Source organism: Panthera uncia, chromosome B1, assembly GCF_023721935.1.
Source record: "Panthera uncia isolate 11264 chromosome B1, Puncia_PCG_1.0, whole genome shotgun sequence".
NCBI classification, from domain to species: Eukaryota; Metazoa; Chordata; class Mammalia; order Carnivora; family Felidae; genus Panthera; species Panthera uncia.
In genome coordinates this window covers 179,933,155-179,950,157 of record NC_064811.1, presented here as the reverse complement: position 1 = coordinate 179,950,157, position 17,003 = coordinate 179,933,155, and the positions used below count along the sequence as shown (strand labels likewise).

The 17,003-nt window shown below is 37.2% G+C and overlaps 1 protein-coding gene across 1 annotated transcript in view; it reads right to left on the bottom strand.

Moving 5' to 3' along the window:
• VPS37A (VPS37A subunit of ESCRT-I) overlaps window positions 1-17,003 on the bottom strand; it is a 53,188-nt gene that overhangs the window by 15,728 nt on the left and 20,457 nt on the right. The window contains exons 2-4 of the mRNA XM_049631706.1: window positions 11,378-11,452; window positions 9,382-9,496; window positions 8,678-8,778 (exon numbers count right to left, since the gene is read on the bottom strand). Of these exons, the coding sequence (XP_049487663.1) occupies window positions 8,678-8,778; window positions 9,382-9,496; window positions 11,378-11,452 (291 nt within the window). The remainder of the gene's footprint in view (window positions 1-8,677; window positions 8,779-9,381; window positions 9,497-11,377; window positions 11,453-17,003) is intronic.

The window sequence follows — 17,003 nt, the reverse complement described above, 5'->3', positions numbered from 1 at the left end:
AAGGAAAATAGTTAAGTGCAGAGAAGAACTGCTAAAAACAAATATAAAACATAACTCATTTTATTGCGCTTCACAGATACTGTACCTTTTAAAAAACAGTGTTCACGACAACCATGCATCGAAGTAAGTCTAGTGGCACTATTTTCCTAACAGCATCTGCTCATTTCATACGTTGGCACCACATTGTCATAATCCTTGCAATATTTCAAACTTTTTCATTATTATTTTTGTTATGGTGATCTGTGATCAGTGATCTTTGATGTTACTATGGTAACTGTCTTGGGGTGCCGTGAAGTGCACCCGTATAAGACAATGAACTTAACTGATAAATGTGTGTGCTCTGACTGTGCCACTGGCAGGCTGGTCCCCATCTGTGTCCCTCTTCCCTGAGATGTAATATTGAAATTAGGCCAATTAATAATCCTACAATGGCCTCTTAAGTGTTCAAATGAGAGCCACAGGTCTTTTACTTTAAATCAAAACCTAGAAATGATTGAGCGTGGTGAGGAAGGTGTATCAAAAGCCAAGACAGGCAAAAAGCTAGGCCTCTTGGGCCAAACAGCCAAGTTGTGAATGGAAAGGAAAGGTTCTTGACAGAAATTAAAAGTCCTATTCCAGTGACACACAAATGAAAAGAAAATGAAACAGACTTAATGCAGACGTGGAGAAAATGTTAATGGTTTATACAGAAGGTCAAACCAGACGTAACATTCCGTTAAGCCAAAGCCTAACCCAGAGGAAGGCCCTAATGCTCTTCAGTTCTACGAAGGCTGAGAGAGGTGAGGAAACTGGATTAGAAAAGTGGGAACTCGGCAGATTTTGGATCGTGAGGTTTAAGGAAAGAAGCCTTCTTCGTAACACAGAAATGCAGGGTGAAGCAGGAAGTGCTGATGTAGAAGCTGCAGCAAGTTCCTGAGAAGATGGAAAATAACTAATACAGGTGGCTACACCAAAGAATGGATTTTCAATGCAGACAAAACAGCTTTCTGTTGGAAGAAAATGCCATCTACGACCTTCTAAGGTAGAGAAAAGAAGTTGAAGTTGATGCCTGGCTTCAAAGGTCCAAAGGACAAGTTGACTCTCCTGTTGGGGGCTAATGCAGCAGGTGATTTTAAATCACCATTCAAAAAAAAATCCTAAGGCCTTTTAACAATTAGGTGAAATCTAGATAGAGAGTTAAGATGGAAGAGTTGTATGGAGACTTTGAGCTTGTCTCATCCCTGAAACACAGATCAGCATCAAACAATTTTGAACACCTAGGAAAATGATCTGAGGATTAATCCAACAATCTGTGTAATGTGAGCCAGAGAACTTGGCAGGTACATGGTACAGAGAGGTGAATTGGGGGAGAGAAAAACCATGGAGCCATACAGGGTAGGGAACCATATTCGCGCAGAGAGGACAGAGAGACAAAGAGAAAGAAGAGTGCAGCGCGCTGAAATGAAGGAAGAAAACAGCTGGAGAGAAAGAGAGAAATAAAGAGTGAAAGCACTCACAGGGACTGCACAAGAAACCTGTTCCTCAAAGCCACTGACGGGGAGAAAGGAGAGGCTTACAATAGGGCCAGGATTCTAGAAACAGTGGAGCACAGAGTCTGAAGTTTCGGAGCTCAGGGCCTGGAGGTGCCCTGGTGAGGAAGCAGGACCAATCCCCAGGAGCAGGCAGTGGGGTCTGAGGGTTCCGCGTGCCACACAGGGAGAAGCAGTTGCCCTACCTACAATGAACTGCATACTGCCATACGTTTTCGCCGAGGGCAAAAGTCCCAGCAGACCCCAGAGTGCTGCCACATTTACTGATATTGGAACAGAGATGCCAGAGTGCAGCAAAACCTGGCGCCAGCTGTGTGTTGTGATTTACCGTAAACTCTGAGCCTCTGCCACTGCGTGATCGGGCAAATGTTTTCTGGGACAAGATGGCACCTGGCCATTGCTCGATGAGACCCTTCCCCCAGAGAATCAGCATGGGTCCAAGTAGGGAGGGTCTCTGAAGTGTGGGTTTTGAAATGCAGTCCCATGTGAGATAAAACTCTAGAAGGAGACAGCTTGGACACAGACAGGGTAAAGGCGGGGAGTGGACGGAAACCTGAGGCAAAGGAGCGGTGCTTGAATGTGTGTCTGTAAGGGCACAAAATGCCCATGCCAGAGACCAAAGAGCTGGGTGAAGCCATTTCCACCTTTAGCGCACACGCATACACACTTATGAGCTGAGCAGTGCCACCAAATGGACAATGGAGCCGTTACACCAAACCCCACCCATTTGTAGTCTCCAGGCACATGCCCCAGAAGAGCAGCACAAATCCCTTCAAACTGCTTGGTCTACTGTTCCTTTTCTTTGCTTCTGTTTTTGCCTCTGTTGTTTTCTTTTTTCTTTCATTTTTTTTTTTTCTCTTTCGCGGGTAAAAAGAGTTCTATTTTCTCTTGAAAATTTTGATACTACTTTATTTTATTCCATTTTAATATTTAAAAAATTTTTTTAACTTTTTTTTTCCTTTCTCTTTTTTCTCTTTTCTATCAAGCTTCTTTCAAAAAACAGAATGAAACGTACCTGGCATTGGCTTCCTTTATTTGATTTTGTTTTGTTAATATTTTTTTAATTTTTACTTTTTATTTTATTGTTTTTCTTCTCCTAAAATGACAAGACAGAGGAATTCACCCCAAAATAAAGAACAGGAAGAAATGATGGCCAGGGATTTAATCAACACAGATGTAAGTAAGATGTCTGAACTAGAATTTTAAACCATGATTATAAGAACACTAGCTGGGGTTGACAAAAGTATAGAAGACACCAGAGAATCCCTTTCTGAAAAAAATAAAAGAACAAAACTCTAGTCAGGGAAAATTAAAAATGCTAAAACCGAAATGAAATAATGAATGGATGCTGTGATATACGAAGCAGAGCAGTGAATCAGTGATATAGAAGATAAAATTACAGAAAACAATGAGGCAAAAAAGAGGGAAAATGGGCAAAATATCGTAACATAAAACTTAGAGAACTCGACGACTTATTAAAAAGGAATAACGTTTATATCATAGGAGTCCCAGAAGATGAAGAGAGAGAGAAAAAGGGGCAGAAGATATATGTGAGAAAACTAGAGTGGAAAACTTTCCCAATCTAATAAAGGGCACAGACCTCAAATTCCAAGAAGAACAGAGAACTCCCATTAGATTCAGCAAGAATTGACCATCAACAAGGCATATTGTAGTGACATTTACAAAATACTTAACAATTTAAATGCATATTATTTATTTTTCTTGTCTGATTGCTGTGGCTAGCGTTTCCAATACTATGTTTATTAAATAAAATTAGTGACAGGACATCCTTTCCTCATTTTAAGGGAAAAGCTCTCAGTTTTCCACTACCGAGTATGCTATTAGTTGGGGGCTTTTCATATATGGCCTTTATATTTCGTGGTATGTTCTCTCTAAATCTACTTTGTTTAGAATTTTTTTTATCATGTATGGATGTTGTGCTTTGTCAAATTATTTTTCTACACCTACTGAAATGATCATATCATTTTTTATCCTTCCTCTCAGTGATATGATGTACCATATTGGTGGAGTTTTAAATATTGAACCACCCTTCCATCCCAGGAATAATGCCACTTGATCGTGGTGAATTATTTTTTAATGTATTGTTGGATTTGGTTAGCTAGTAGCATTTTATTAAGGATTTTTGCATCTATGTTCTTCAGAGGTTAGTTCACTTTTTTGTGGTGTCTTTTTTCTGGTTTTCTGATCAGCCTAATGCTGCCTCAGAGAATAAATTTGGAAGTTTTCCTTCCTCATGTATTTTGTGGAATAGTTTGAGAAGAATAGTTATTAACTCTTCTTTAAATGTTTTGTAGAATTTGCCTGTGAAGTCAACTGGTCCTAGATTTTTGTTATGTTGAGTTTTTTGATTACTGATTCAATTTCCTTGCTAGTAATTCATCTGTTCAAATTGTCTGTCTCTTCCTGTTTCAGTTTTTGTAGGTTATATGTTTCTAGGAATTCATCCATTTCTTCTAGGTTGTCCCAATTTGTTGGCAAATAATTTTTCATAATATTCTCTTACAATTGTTAGTATTTCACTCATTTGATATTTTGTTTATTTGGGTTCTTCCTCTTTTTTTTGATAAGTCTGGCAAGAGGTTTATCAATTTTATTGATTTTTTCCAAAGACCCAGCTCTTGGTCCTGGTTTCATTGATCTTTTCTACTGTTTTTTTGTTTGTTTTAGTTTCTGTTATTCACTTCTGTGCTAATCTTTATTATTTACTTCTTTCTTCTGGTTTTGGGTTTACTTAATTCTTTTTTTTTTTTTTTAGCTTCATTAAATATAATGTTAAGTTGTTTGAGATTTTTCTTCCTTCTTGTGGCAATCTGTACTGCTATAATCTTCGCTCTTAGAACCACTTTTGCTGCATCCCGAAGACTTTACATCATTATGTTTTCATTTTCATTTGTTTCTATGTAATTTTTAATTTCTTCTTTGATTTCTTATTTGACCCATTCATTGTTTAGTAGCATGTTATTTAACTTCCATGTATTTGTACTTTTTCCAGACCTTTTTTTTGTGGTTGACTTCTAGTTTCACAGCATTGTGGTCTGAAAAGAGGCATGTTATCAGTTCAATCTTTTCAAATTTGTTGAGACTTGTTTTGTGGTCTAATATGTGTTCTAGTCTAGAGAATGTTTCATGTGTACTTGAAAATAATATGTATTTTCCTGCTTTAGGATGCAATGTATCTATCTGTTAAATTCATCTGGCATAGTGTGTCATTCAAAGCCACAGTTTCTTTGATTTTCTATGGATGATATGTCCATTGATTTTAGTGGGGTGTTAAGTCCCCCACTATTACTGTACTAGTATCATTTAGTTCCTTTTTGTTTGTTGTTAACTGTTATGATTTGGGTGCTTCCATGTTGGGTCCATAAACACTTATAACTGTTATAGCCTCTTGTTGGAAAGTCCCCTTTATTATGATATAGGACCTTCTTTATCTCTTGTTACAGTCTTTGTTTTAATGTCTATTTTGTCCAATATAAGTATTGCTACTCCAGCTTTCTTTTGACCTCCATTTGCAAGATAAATGTTTCTCCAACCCCTCACTTTCAATCTGTTGGTGTCTTTAAATTACTTTTTTAATGTTTATTTTTGAGACAGAGAGAGACAGAGTATGAATGGGGGAGGGTCAGAGAGAGGGAGACACAGAATCCAAAGCAGGCTCCAGGCTCTGAGCTGTCAGCACAGAGCCCGATGCGGGGCTTGAACTCACGGACCGTGAGATCATGACCTGAGCTGAGGTCAGACGCTTAACCGACTGAGCCACCGAGACACCCTTGTTGGTGTCTTTAGGGCTGAAATGAGACTCTTAGAGGCAGCAGATACATGACGCTTGTGTTTTTATCCATTCTGTCAGCCTATGTTTCTTGGGGTAGTTAGTCCATTTACATTCAAAGTAAGTGTCAACTGTATATGTATTTATTGCTATTCTGTTACTTGTTTTGTAGTAGTGTCTATTGTTTTTCTCTGATCCTTTCTTGTCTTGCTGTTTCCTGGTTTGCTGGGTTGTTTTTTGTTTTTTTTTTTTGTGATATGCTTGGATTCCTTTCTCCTTATTCTTTGCTCACTACTTTCTTTTTAATATTTATTTTGAGATAGGGTTGAGGGATAGAGAGAGAGAGAATCCCAAGCATGCTCCATGCTGTCAGCTTGAGGCCCAATACAAGGCTCAATCCCACCTACCAACAGATCACAACCTGAGCCAAAATCAAGAGTTGGAAGCTTAACAGACTGAGCCATCCAGGCACCCCATCTATTACTGGTTCTTAATTTGTGGTTATACAAAGCATAGGTTTAAAGGACATCTTCTGGATATAGGAGTCTGTATTAAGTTGATGGTTGCTGATGTTTGAACCCACTTACTCCTCTCCCCCACGTTTTAGGTATATGGTATCATATTTTACATCCTTTTGTGATCCCTTGACTGATTTTTACAAATATACTTATTTTTCGTATTTGTAGTCTTTCTTTTCCACTCAGAGGGTTCCTTTTAATATTTTTTGTAGGGCTGGTTGAATAGTCATGAATTACTTTCGTTCTTGTTTGTTTGAGAAACTATTTCTCCTACTATACTGAATGATAGACTTGCTGGATAAAGTATTCATGGCTGCAGATTTTTCCCTTTCAGCACTTTGAATATATCATGCCGCTCCCTCTGGCCTACAAGGTTTCTGCTGAAAAATCCACTGATACCCTTATGGGTTTTCCTTAGTATGCAACTGTCTTCTTTTCTTTTGCTGCTTTTAACATTATTATCTCTTTCTCACTACTTTCTGCCATTTTAATTACTATGTCTTGGTATGGATCTCCTTGAGTTGATTTTTAGAGGGGATCTCTATGCTTCCTGGGTCTGGAAGTCTGTTTCCTTCTGCAGATTAGGGAAGTTTTCAGCTATTATTTCTTCAAATAAATTTTGTCTCCCCCCCCCCCTTTTCTTCTGGAATCTCTACAACGTGAATATTCTTATACTTGACAGTCATTGAGTTCCCTAAGAGTAGTCCCAATTTGCATCAATTTTTTTTCTTTCATTTGTTCAGCTTGGTTACTTTCCATTACTCTTTCTTCTAGATCATTAATTTGTTCTTCTGCTTCATCTATCTCGTTATATATTCCAATAAGTCCATTTTTAATTTCACTTATTGTGTTCATCTCTCAGTGGTTCTTTTTTATCTCTTTGTTAAGGGTCTGATGTCCTCCACTCTTCTCAAGGCCAGCAAGTATCTTCACGATCAATACTTCAAATTCTCTAACATGCCTACTACTCATATCTGTTTTACTTAGGTTTCCTGCTGTGGTTTGGTCTTGTTCTTTCATTTCATTCATATTTCTCTGTCTCCTCATTTTGTCTAACTCTCCGTGTGCTAGGAAGGCCAGCGACATCCACGAGATCCTGCAGTGTCTTGCAGTGCAGTGCAGGGCCTCCTGTTCCTCAGGACCTGGCACTTGGGCGGGGGGGGGGGGGGGGGGGGGGGGCGTGCCTCTGTGTGTTGTGTGTGCCCCGTTGTGTTCCTGCCACTTTTCCCTTCAGTCCAGTTTTCTGCAGTGGCTTTCTTGGTCTGCTGTGGGTAGTGTTTGGTCCCAGGGGAGTGAAGTGCACTGGTCTGCCTGCTAAATAAGACCTGGAGCCTCTGCTGTGGGGACTGAGATGGCCTAAGTGGACCTGCATAGAGTGCTTGGGCAGGGCAGGCACTTTTAACATGTTTTGCTTTAGGCTTTTGCAGCAAATGCCTTAGGCTTTTGTGTATTGGGGTGCTGGCAAGGGCTGTGCAGGTCTTCTGGGGGAGGGAACTCACAGTGCTGGGGACTGAAGCAAGTGTGACTGGTGAGGGCATATCCAATGAAGCATGGGGCGGCAGGCCCTGGCATAAGCAAGTTACATAGCAAGTGTTGGTGCCACACTGGTTCCCACAGCTGTGTTTAAGCTGAGGGGACGGGCAGAGAAAAGACATGTGCTAGCTCCTTTTTTCCTAAGTGGGGCGGGGGTGGGGGGGTCCTGAGATCCCTGTTTCTCTGGACAAACTCTGTGATGAGTTAATCACTCTACCTTCTGTGTGCCCCAGGCATTTTTCAAATTGCTGAATCTGTGCTGTTTCTGTTCAGGATGTTTGGAGTGTTGCCTCTTTAAAGGCCGGAACTCAGCTTCCTAAGGACCTCTGGGTTCTCCCAGAACAGAGCACAGATTTTTACAATACCAGGCTTTATGTCCCACTGGTTGTAAGGGACTGCATACATTTTTGCATATAGGAGAGAAGTAAATTCTTGTTGCCAGAAGAACTGTGGCATTTTGTATTTTCAAAACATCTACAGATAGATTTCTTGACCTTTGCCACTCTATCAAGAGATGGGAGTCTAGTCCCCTCCCCTTTGAACCTGGATGGGACTTTGTGACTGACTTTAACTGCCAGATGTGAAAATTAAGTGAGCCTTCAGAGTATTTCAATCCCTGGATTTGCAACCACAACAGTTAATGCAAAAGATGAAACAAAGACGAGCTGTCTCTAGTAGTCTCTAATCAAACTGCAGATTCACAAGGAAAATACATGTTGTCAAGGTTTGATGATGTGTAAAAACGATTTGAAAGGTATTTTTCAAAGCTGCTGAAAGATGTGGAAAATTAAAAAGATAAAATAACCAATGGAAACACAGAATTATCATCTCCAAAAAAAAAGCAAAAAGTTGTATCATAAAAGAAATGTAATCATGACCAAGTACATGACTTAGCAACAGGGAATATTTCCAGAATCAAATTAATGAAAATATCAAACATGAAATTTAAGTAAAAATCATGACCTCAATCACTGAGAGACTGGAAGGAAAGCGTTTGTGAAAGATAAAGTCTCATCAATCTTAACAGAAGGCTGATACACCTAAAATGAGAGAATTAAGAGATGTATGTTTATATTATATTTACGTTATTCAGAAAGATGAAGGTAAATATTAGAGAAGCAGCTAAAAGAAGAAAACGCAGCTGCCTCTCAAAAGTATAAATTTGTCTGTGTGAAGGTGGGAATGTGGAAAAAAAGAGAACTGCCTTTTAACATCATTTGAAATTTTAAACTGTATTATGTGCACTCCGATAAAAATAAGTAAAAATAAATATATACATATAGGTTTTTTGTTACAAATATACTTACTATGAAAATGCTGTTGAAGAAGGAGCTAAAACTGGAGGATTCTTCCAAAACTCGTCCAACAGACTCTGAATAATTTTTCCAAGATCTGAATGCATTGTAAACTGAAAGTAACAGTATACAGGAAGATTAAAATCACTTTCAGAATAAGTCTTATTAGGATAATGTCATCCTAAAACTTAATCTTAAATCCCCTTCTGCAAGTCAGGAAGTAAATGAAAAACAAAGGATATTGTGTCAAATGACCATATGAGCAATCTACAACTTCTAATATTTTCCTATACACTCGATACCATAAATCAGGTTAAAAATCTATTTAACCAATAATGGAGCTAAAATATTTCCACACTTTTAAAAATAATTTTAAGGTTCAATGATAAATTCTGAGAGTACATATAAGTTACAGTTCCTCACATTAATCAATTATTTATGTATCCTAAGAACTTGGAGGCATATTTGAATTTTATCCCCTCCTGACAACTATGGAAGATCTACTATGAACCAAAGTTCTAAGATCAACAGGTCCTCATCACAGAAAAACAAATAACTTTCAAATCAATATTATCTATTAGATATAGTGACTTTTTTTTCTCGGAATTGTACTGATTCCAAATGAGATTTTAAATGCATTTTAGATTTCTGAATATACAGCAGAAAAGTAATACACCTGTTATACTACTCTGAAATAAATTATACTGTATACATACGTTGTTTACTAATGGAGAGGTAACATAGACTCCTTGTTTATCCATTAAGTGATGTCTTATTGGTGGATAAACACTGATCACTGGTTTTTCCTGAGGAAACTGTGGAGGGAGCAATCTGTTCAATGTAGAACAGATGAAAAACAAAAAGACAAGGGTTATGTTATATAGTCATTAATGCTAAAACAAAGTTAGTTAAAAGCAAATTAAATTTTCATACTTTAATTTGGATTAATTATTCACAGTAGTAAGTGCTCTCTTATGGTTGTTGATTGAAAATATACAAAAGGATCTACTTTGGCAACAATATCATAAAGTAATTCAATATAGTAAAACCTTCTTAATGTGGAATATGGATACCCTGAGTTATAGAATATTCTTTACACCAAGTCAATTAATTGCTTTCAAACACAATAAACCAAGCTACGTAAAATCTCAGATAAAAGTCAGATCAGGCTATTTGTACGAGGTGAACCACAGTAACCCAGTCTGGCTATCAGCTGGACCACAGTTTCTGTCCATATAATTTCCTCGTGGTTTTCCTACTTTTGAAATACTGCCAAGAATTATTTCACCATCTACTGAATTTTTAAAGAGTGAATAGATAAAAGCCAAAGTACTACAATTAAAACACTGTAGCTATCATCATGCCTTGGTTCTATAAAGTTCTCTTCTAATTGTCCCCATTAACACATCTCTCCCAAGTCTGAGGTCAATCACATGGTTTCAAGTAAAGAACAGTAAACTCTCAATACAAAAAAAAAAAAAAAAAAAAAAGGTGAAAATCTGAACCTTTCTGAACTACCACAAATTTAAAATCAGAGATCAAAGTCTTAAAAAATGGGATTTTACTGGATATGGATACTGATTTCCAAACCTCTCAAGGAAGAATATGTCCCTTTAAACGGTCTCTCTGTTCGCCTGCTGGCTCAGATAACTATTTATTTTATAGCACTGTCAAAAAGAAAACTGGGTCCTTTTTGGCTTTTCCTACTAAAGCATATGGGGGACAAAACTACTTCATTTATATAAAGACGTTAAAGTAGTTTGGTAAAAAAGGCAATGAATGGTCTTTGAAGCACAACCGATCTGGGTTTGTAATCCTGACTATGCTGTTCACTACCTATGTGTCTGTAATTTGCCCAATTTGCAGGACTGTTGTGAGGATTCAAAAAGCTCCTCTATATCAAGATAAGCCAGCATCATGCTTGGGACTGTTATACGTTCACACTTTCATTCACTTATTCAACTAGGATTTCACAAGGCCTTTTCTGTGCTGGCATTGTGCTAGACGGTGAGAATATGAAGATGAATAAGCCATGCTTCTTGTCTTCCAGTTAAGTGCTTCTTACCCACAAACACCTGCTCCAGCACCCAGCCCCCTACTGCAATCTGAGAAAGCAGTAACTTAATACTTTCATGCTGAAGACTAATAACTGCACTTATGGTTAAATGGGGAATTCAGCAATCATCCTGTCCAATCTTTTCTCTCACGAAGAAAATTTTTAACTTGATTTTTTTTCTTTAATCAGCAGATCAAATTGAGCCTTGAACTTTTCTGGCTGATGTAGTGTATCTGTTGCTGAAAACTAGACTATTTTAACTTGTTTTTGATATAAAGCTGAATAGATCTCTAATGGTTTTCGATACACAATCCCTTTGATTGTCCTTATCATTCTTTCTTTCAGCCTACCTCCAGTTAAAACTTTAGTGCAAATCAATAAAAATAATTATAGTACTAAAGATCATTACATCTTTTCATTGCATTTCTTTCTTCTTGTATAGTTTTTTCTTACAGCAATATCATTATAATGATGTCTTTAAAAAATTTTTGTTTCACGAAATTGCATTAACTTTTTTAGAAGTTACAGTTACTAGAAAGGGAAAGGTTTAAGCAAGTTTACTTTAAGCAATTTACGTCTAATAACTAAGAAACAAAATAATGAAAAGACTTTTAAATGCACTATTACATAAAAATATAGGATACAATTCTACTCACATATTAATGTTAATTGTCAGGTTGTTTACGGTGAATGGCAACCTGTATTCCACATCTTTCTGTATTTCAGCTATACTGTAAGAGAAAATTTGAGAAAAAAGTTTACCTGAAGTTACAAAACCATTAATGTTAAAAAGAATTTTATATGTTTTTAGAGCCTACTAAAACTATCAATTTTAATCACAGAATCTAGACAGCCAATATAACTCGCATCTTAAGGGAACAATTATCATAGAAAGATTTATCAAGTAAGCAGGCAAAATATTCTGAGATATCCAAGTGTGTGTGGATACAGTGCAGATAGATGTTGAGGCAAAATAGCAGAGAAAAACTCCTATTAATACTAGATTGATTTACTATAATTTTATCTAATTCATCATTACTATAAGCAACTGTTATCCTCTGGTTAACACAGGTCAACAAGACATCTGGGTTCTGATCGTAACTCTGCCACTATTCAGCTATATAGACAGCTAGGGAAGTCTGGGTCTTAATATCTTAAACTTAAGTCTAGATAAGATGTCTCCTACAGTCTTATGACAGACTGCTGGCCATTTTCCTCCCGTTCTTCCTAAGTAAGAGAAGTCTAATTTTATTTTGAGTAGCAACATTCTAGCCTTTTTTGGCAGCTAGTTGTTGGTACAGACTTAACCTCCAAGATAGACATAGGGAGGTCGTAGGGTCAAACTACTAGGAAAGCATCTAAAAGAGGGGACAAAAAAAATGAGTAAGAGTCTATTTGCCCTTCCTGCCTGGACCTGATAGCTGCACTTCCAACAGCCATATTGGACCATGAGTGACCGTGAGAATGGAAGTCATACACTAGGGAGAGCTGAGCAGAAACAAAGAAGTAGCTTGAGTCTTTAATGACTACAGTATTGTCAACTGAATTTCTTTTTTGTGAGAGGAAAAAGTTTTATCTTGTGTAAGTCAGTATTTTGGGAGTTTCTGCTGGTAGCAGCAGAATAGAACTGCCAACTAATATAATTTCCTTACACTTTAATGCTCTATACTTAGAATTAATTTATTATTAATTGTAGGGACACATTATTACAACTACAATCTAGCAACCAAATCTTTTGGAAGCTCACTTCAAGTCCTAATGAACATTCATAGTATTTCCAAAGGGAAAAATGTGAAGTAGTACTAATGAGTTAAAGTTAGGAAGAATCTTAATATTCAAAAAGGCATGAAACTTTTCCAAGCATTAATGCTGCTAAAAGATCTAGCATTTACATAATAATTTACTTTTTGTTCTTTTGATTGCTTCAACTAAAGCTCTGTACTCTGACATCCTATGGAATGGGGTTAGAATTGAGAAGAAGAAACAGCTGAGAAGAGACTCAAAAAGATATTCAGTATTAGGACTTAAACAGTGTTAGACAGGTTTTTCTTTGGGGTTCACGTTTGGACACTATGATACTGACAACCTCCTCAGTTGTAGGAAAACCGTATAATCAATTAAATGGCTTCAGTTTTCTATTCCTCTATATTATTTTAAGACCCGAAGGTGTAACTGCTTCAAGGGAATGCTGGTCACAAAAGCATCCATCAGTTTTAAGCTAAGTAGAGCATCTTCATGGTTAAAAGCATTACCTCCAAAGTGAGGCTTCCTGGGTTCAAATTCTCCCTCTAAACCATTTACTTGTGTGACTATATGCAAACTACTTATCTCTCAAATGGAAAACAGGGATGTTTAAAGTACCTATCTACCGAAAACATTTGTTAGATTAAACGAGAGAATACACGTAAAGCCCTCCACAAAATACCGTAATTGTTCAATACATGTTAACTATTATTAACTATGCGTTTTGAACATTCATCACAGTTGCAGCCTGTCTACATTTATAGTACCGAAGTTTTAAGTCAGTTTTTCACTGTATTTTTATAGGAAGTAAATTAATTTGATTAAAATAATTTTCACTTAATTCAATGGCTTAGAAGTGTTCAATGCACTGTCCTGATGATTAAAGTGTTGACATTATTATTAAGTTTTGGCAAATTTCCTTCACAAATGAGGTATAACAGATAACTGAAAGCAATGCTCGTAATATTAGTGAAAGCTGAACTATGAGTAAACAAATTCCAACACAAGTTAGTCATGGTAATTGTTGGAGTTCAGGACATACTACTTCAGCATCTTGATTATTTTCAGCCAAAGGAGTTTGAGAAAATATGAGAAGCAGGAATGTTACTCTAACCTCCTCCCTGCCCCATCCTTCTTCCTTGAAACATCATAAAACCCTCATATGACATATGCCCTTCTTATATCAAGAGGAAAGGAACATCCTTACCTCCAAAGACAAAGGGACACCAAGAAGAATAGAAACAAAGAAGCCTGGCGAAGCTGGCCCCCACCTTGTGTACTACAATTACCTCGTATTCTTTAACCCATCATATTCCTCCATTACTGTGCACTCTTAATCAAACCTAGCATAAAATACTCAGGTCTAACTATTTCTTTGGGTCTTCACTTCCTTTTTAAGTTTTCCATCTCATGTAAACCTTCTATTAAATAAGCTTATATACTTTTCTCCTGTTAATCTGTCAGTTTAATTTTCAGACCCAGCCAGATATCCTGAGAGAGTTGAGGACACCATTTTCCTCTCCTGCACTAGCTACATTAGACAATATGGCAAATATCTGTTTACTTAAGTAAAAGAAGAATCATTCCCTGAATATTCACAAATGTGATTTTTGAAGTTTTTGCTATTTTAAATAACTTTTAAAAAACTTATTTTAAAAATGATTCATTTTCATTGGGAAAAAACAAAAAGAACAAGCAAGGAGAACATAAAAATCAATCCACTAACACATTGGTATATAACCTAATCTTTCTATATTCAGAGCCTTATGTAAAATGCAACTGTACTGTCTACACAATTTGTAACTTGCTCTTCTTGAATCAGTAAATGCTATTTTACATTGTCTTTTTTTAAATGGCTGTATAATGTTTTACTATCATGTTTAATCTACTTTTTATCAATTATTGAGATTGTTTCTAGGTTTTACTGTTATAAATCACACTTTGATAAACATTCTTTGCAGACTTATCTTTCAGCTAACAGGTAGTAGCATTCTGGATATAAACACACACACACATATTTTAAAGTAATACTGTAATCACACTACAAGAGCAAATTTGAATGACCTTCCATTAATATTTTTATGTTCTAGGTTCTCTCAGACAAGTGAATTACTGTGGTTTTCAAACTGAAACAACAAAGAACTCTGCTAGAATGTATGATCAAGTGGCATCCTCATTTCTTTGATAGTCCCTAAAACTATAAACAAATAGACCTTGAAATGCAATATAGGCACCAGTTATGGTAAAAAGATTCCTTTACAAAACGATCATTTATCTCTGACTATATTTTGGACTTTATATTTTGTGTACAGTTGGACTTCGTAAGACTTAGTTCAATCGAACAGCTACCATATAGCCGCCATCTTGCAAAGAAACAAATACAGAAATATGTGTGGTCTTTGAAGGGGCACACAGCATGAAGAAAAAATCGAGGGACTAAAAAAGACCAGTTCAAGCATGCATGTCCCAGAGTTGAGTAAATCAAGAAACGTTTACAAGTGAACCTTGCAAATAAAGGATGCAGATGCTTAAAGATGGTAGAGATTAGACAACTTCCCTTTCCCACCTAAATTTCTAGACAATATCACAAAAGCCTTTAAAAAAAACCCAAAGCTGTAACAGTGCTTTGCAAAGAGTAAGCAGAGAAGAAATTCTGAGGAATCCATAAATGATAAAAAGATGGGATTAGATTTAAGGAAAAGGGTGATGATAAGGAAAAAGGCAAGAAAAAGTTAGTATATACAGGAACTAATGACAACCCCCCAAAATAAGACCAATGCAAAGCAGGAGTAGTCTGAAGGTCCTGCAAGCCCTTGAAGAAAGTCAATGCAAACCCAGAGTGTGGAGGGCAGGGCAGAAACATTTCCCAGGGTAATGAATGGGAAGGTGTGTGGAACAGAAGGTAGGACAGATCACTCTCTTTTCCCTGCTTGTTCCAACCAACAGTCAGTCATCTCTGTATCTAGAACAACACGGTGAGGCAGCAGTGCCTTAGGAAGGTGCTGACTTCCAGGTAGCCTCCAACGCCCAAAGACAAATATCAGCTTGTCCCATCTTGGAGCAAATCATTCTTTTTTTATTCATCATCAGAGGCAGGCTATCATAAACAGAGTTCAATATCTACCAACAAGTCAACAAGAAATCTCCAATACAGAAATGAACACTTCAAAAGAGGCCTGAACAAAACAAAACAAAACCATGCAAGGCAGGCACCAAACTCAACAAGCCCAAAATACAAAAACTTAAGGAAACAGAGTTAATTGAGCAAACAGAAGACTCTAAATTTCTGTAATTAATATTCTTAAAGTAACAAAAGAAAACAACACTTGCATTCACATACACACAACACAGTTGACATGAAAATGAAAAATTAAGAAACTGAAAATTTAAAATAAACAGCTCAAATAAATGGTTCAGCGCTCTGTTTGGAAAATGTTTCATACTACCTTCTCTTCTTGGAGAATACTGACACGTTTTTAGCATATTAAAGGCTTTGGGAAATTCTAAAGCACTCGATTTTGTTTTCTCAGTCTGTTTGACACGGAGCATGTATTTCACAGTACTCTTTGAACAGTGTTCTGTGGAACACAGGATAATGAAACAGAGGTGCAAAGAGCTAGAGGAACACAGAAGAAAGCACCTAACCTAAACAAGGGTAGGGGTGGTAGGGTCTTCAGGGAAATAATATAATATCTTAACTACAGTTAAAAGTCAAGTAAGAGTTAACACCTAGGAAAGAGAATCAGGGAAACAAAGTGGACACTCTACACAGAAGAAACACCACGGGGAAAAACTTCAGGTGTGAAATAACACCGGGGCTCTAAGTATTCACATCCTTTGCCATTGAAAATCTCACACCCCCGCGGTCTCATTAAAAAGAAAAAGAGAGGCCCAAAATACAGACACTTAGGCTAAGTCACCACACTAGGTCTTAATACCTAACCTGACTGTAGCCTCAACCTCCTCAGAAATTTGTCTTAACCAGTCAGGAATTTTCTGAACAGCACTAAATGAGATTATCTTTCACATGGGCCCCCTCTATCACTTGCAAGATGAGGTAATCCACCTAATTAGACCCCCTACTCTTAACCCCAAGGAAAGGTGACCTTACCTGGTACAATCCTTTTCTTTTATTTTGCTCATAACTTCTTTGCTCCACCACCCTTCCTATAAAAACTTTCCATCTTGTACAACTACCGGGAGCTCCCCTTATTTGCTGGATGGGATACTGCCCAATTCATGTATCATCTAATGAAGCCAACTGCATCTTCAAAATTTACTTGGTTTTGTCTTTTAACAGACTGGGTGGCAGCAACAGGATCCGAAGAAGGGAATTTCCCAGGACAAGTGGAAATAAAAAGAAACACAGGCGTGGCACTTCAAGGACCTTTGGTGAGCTCCTCTCTCTTTGAGCTCCACCTTCTTTGCATTTGAACTTGGATCTAATTGGTTTCCAGTACAGAGTTAATGAGTCAGTCTGCACAGACAAGAGGCTCTCACAGAACTCCAGTCCTTTGCTTGGTTCAGTCTACAATTTCA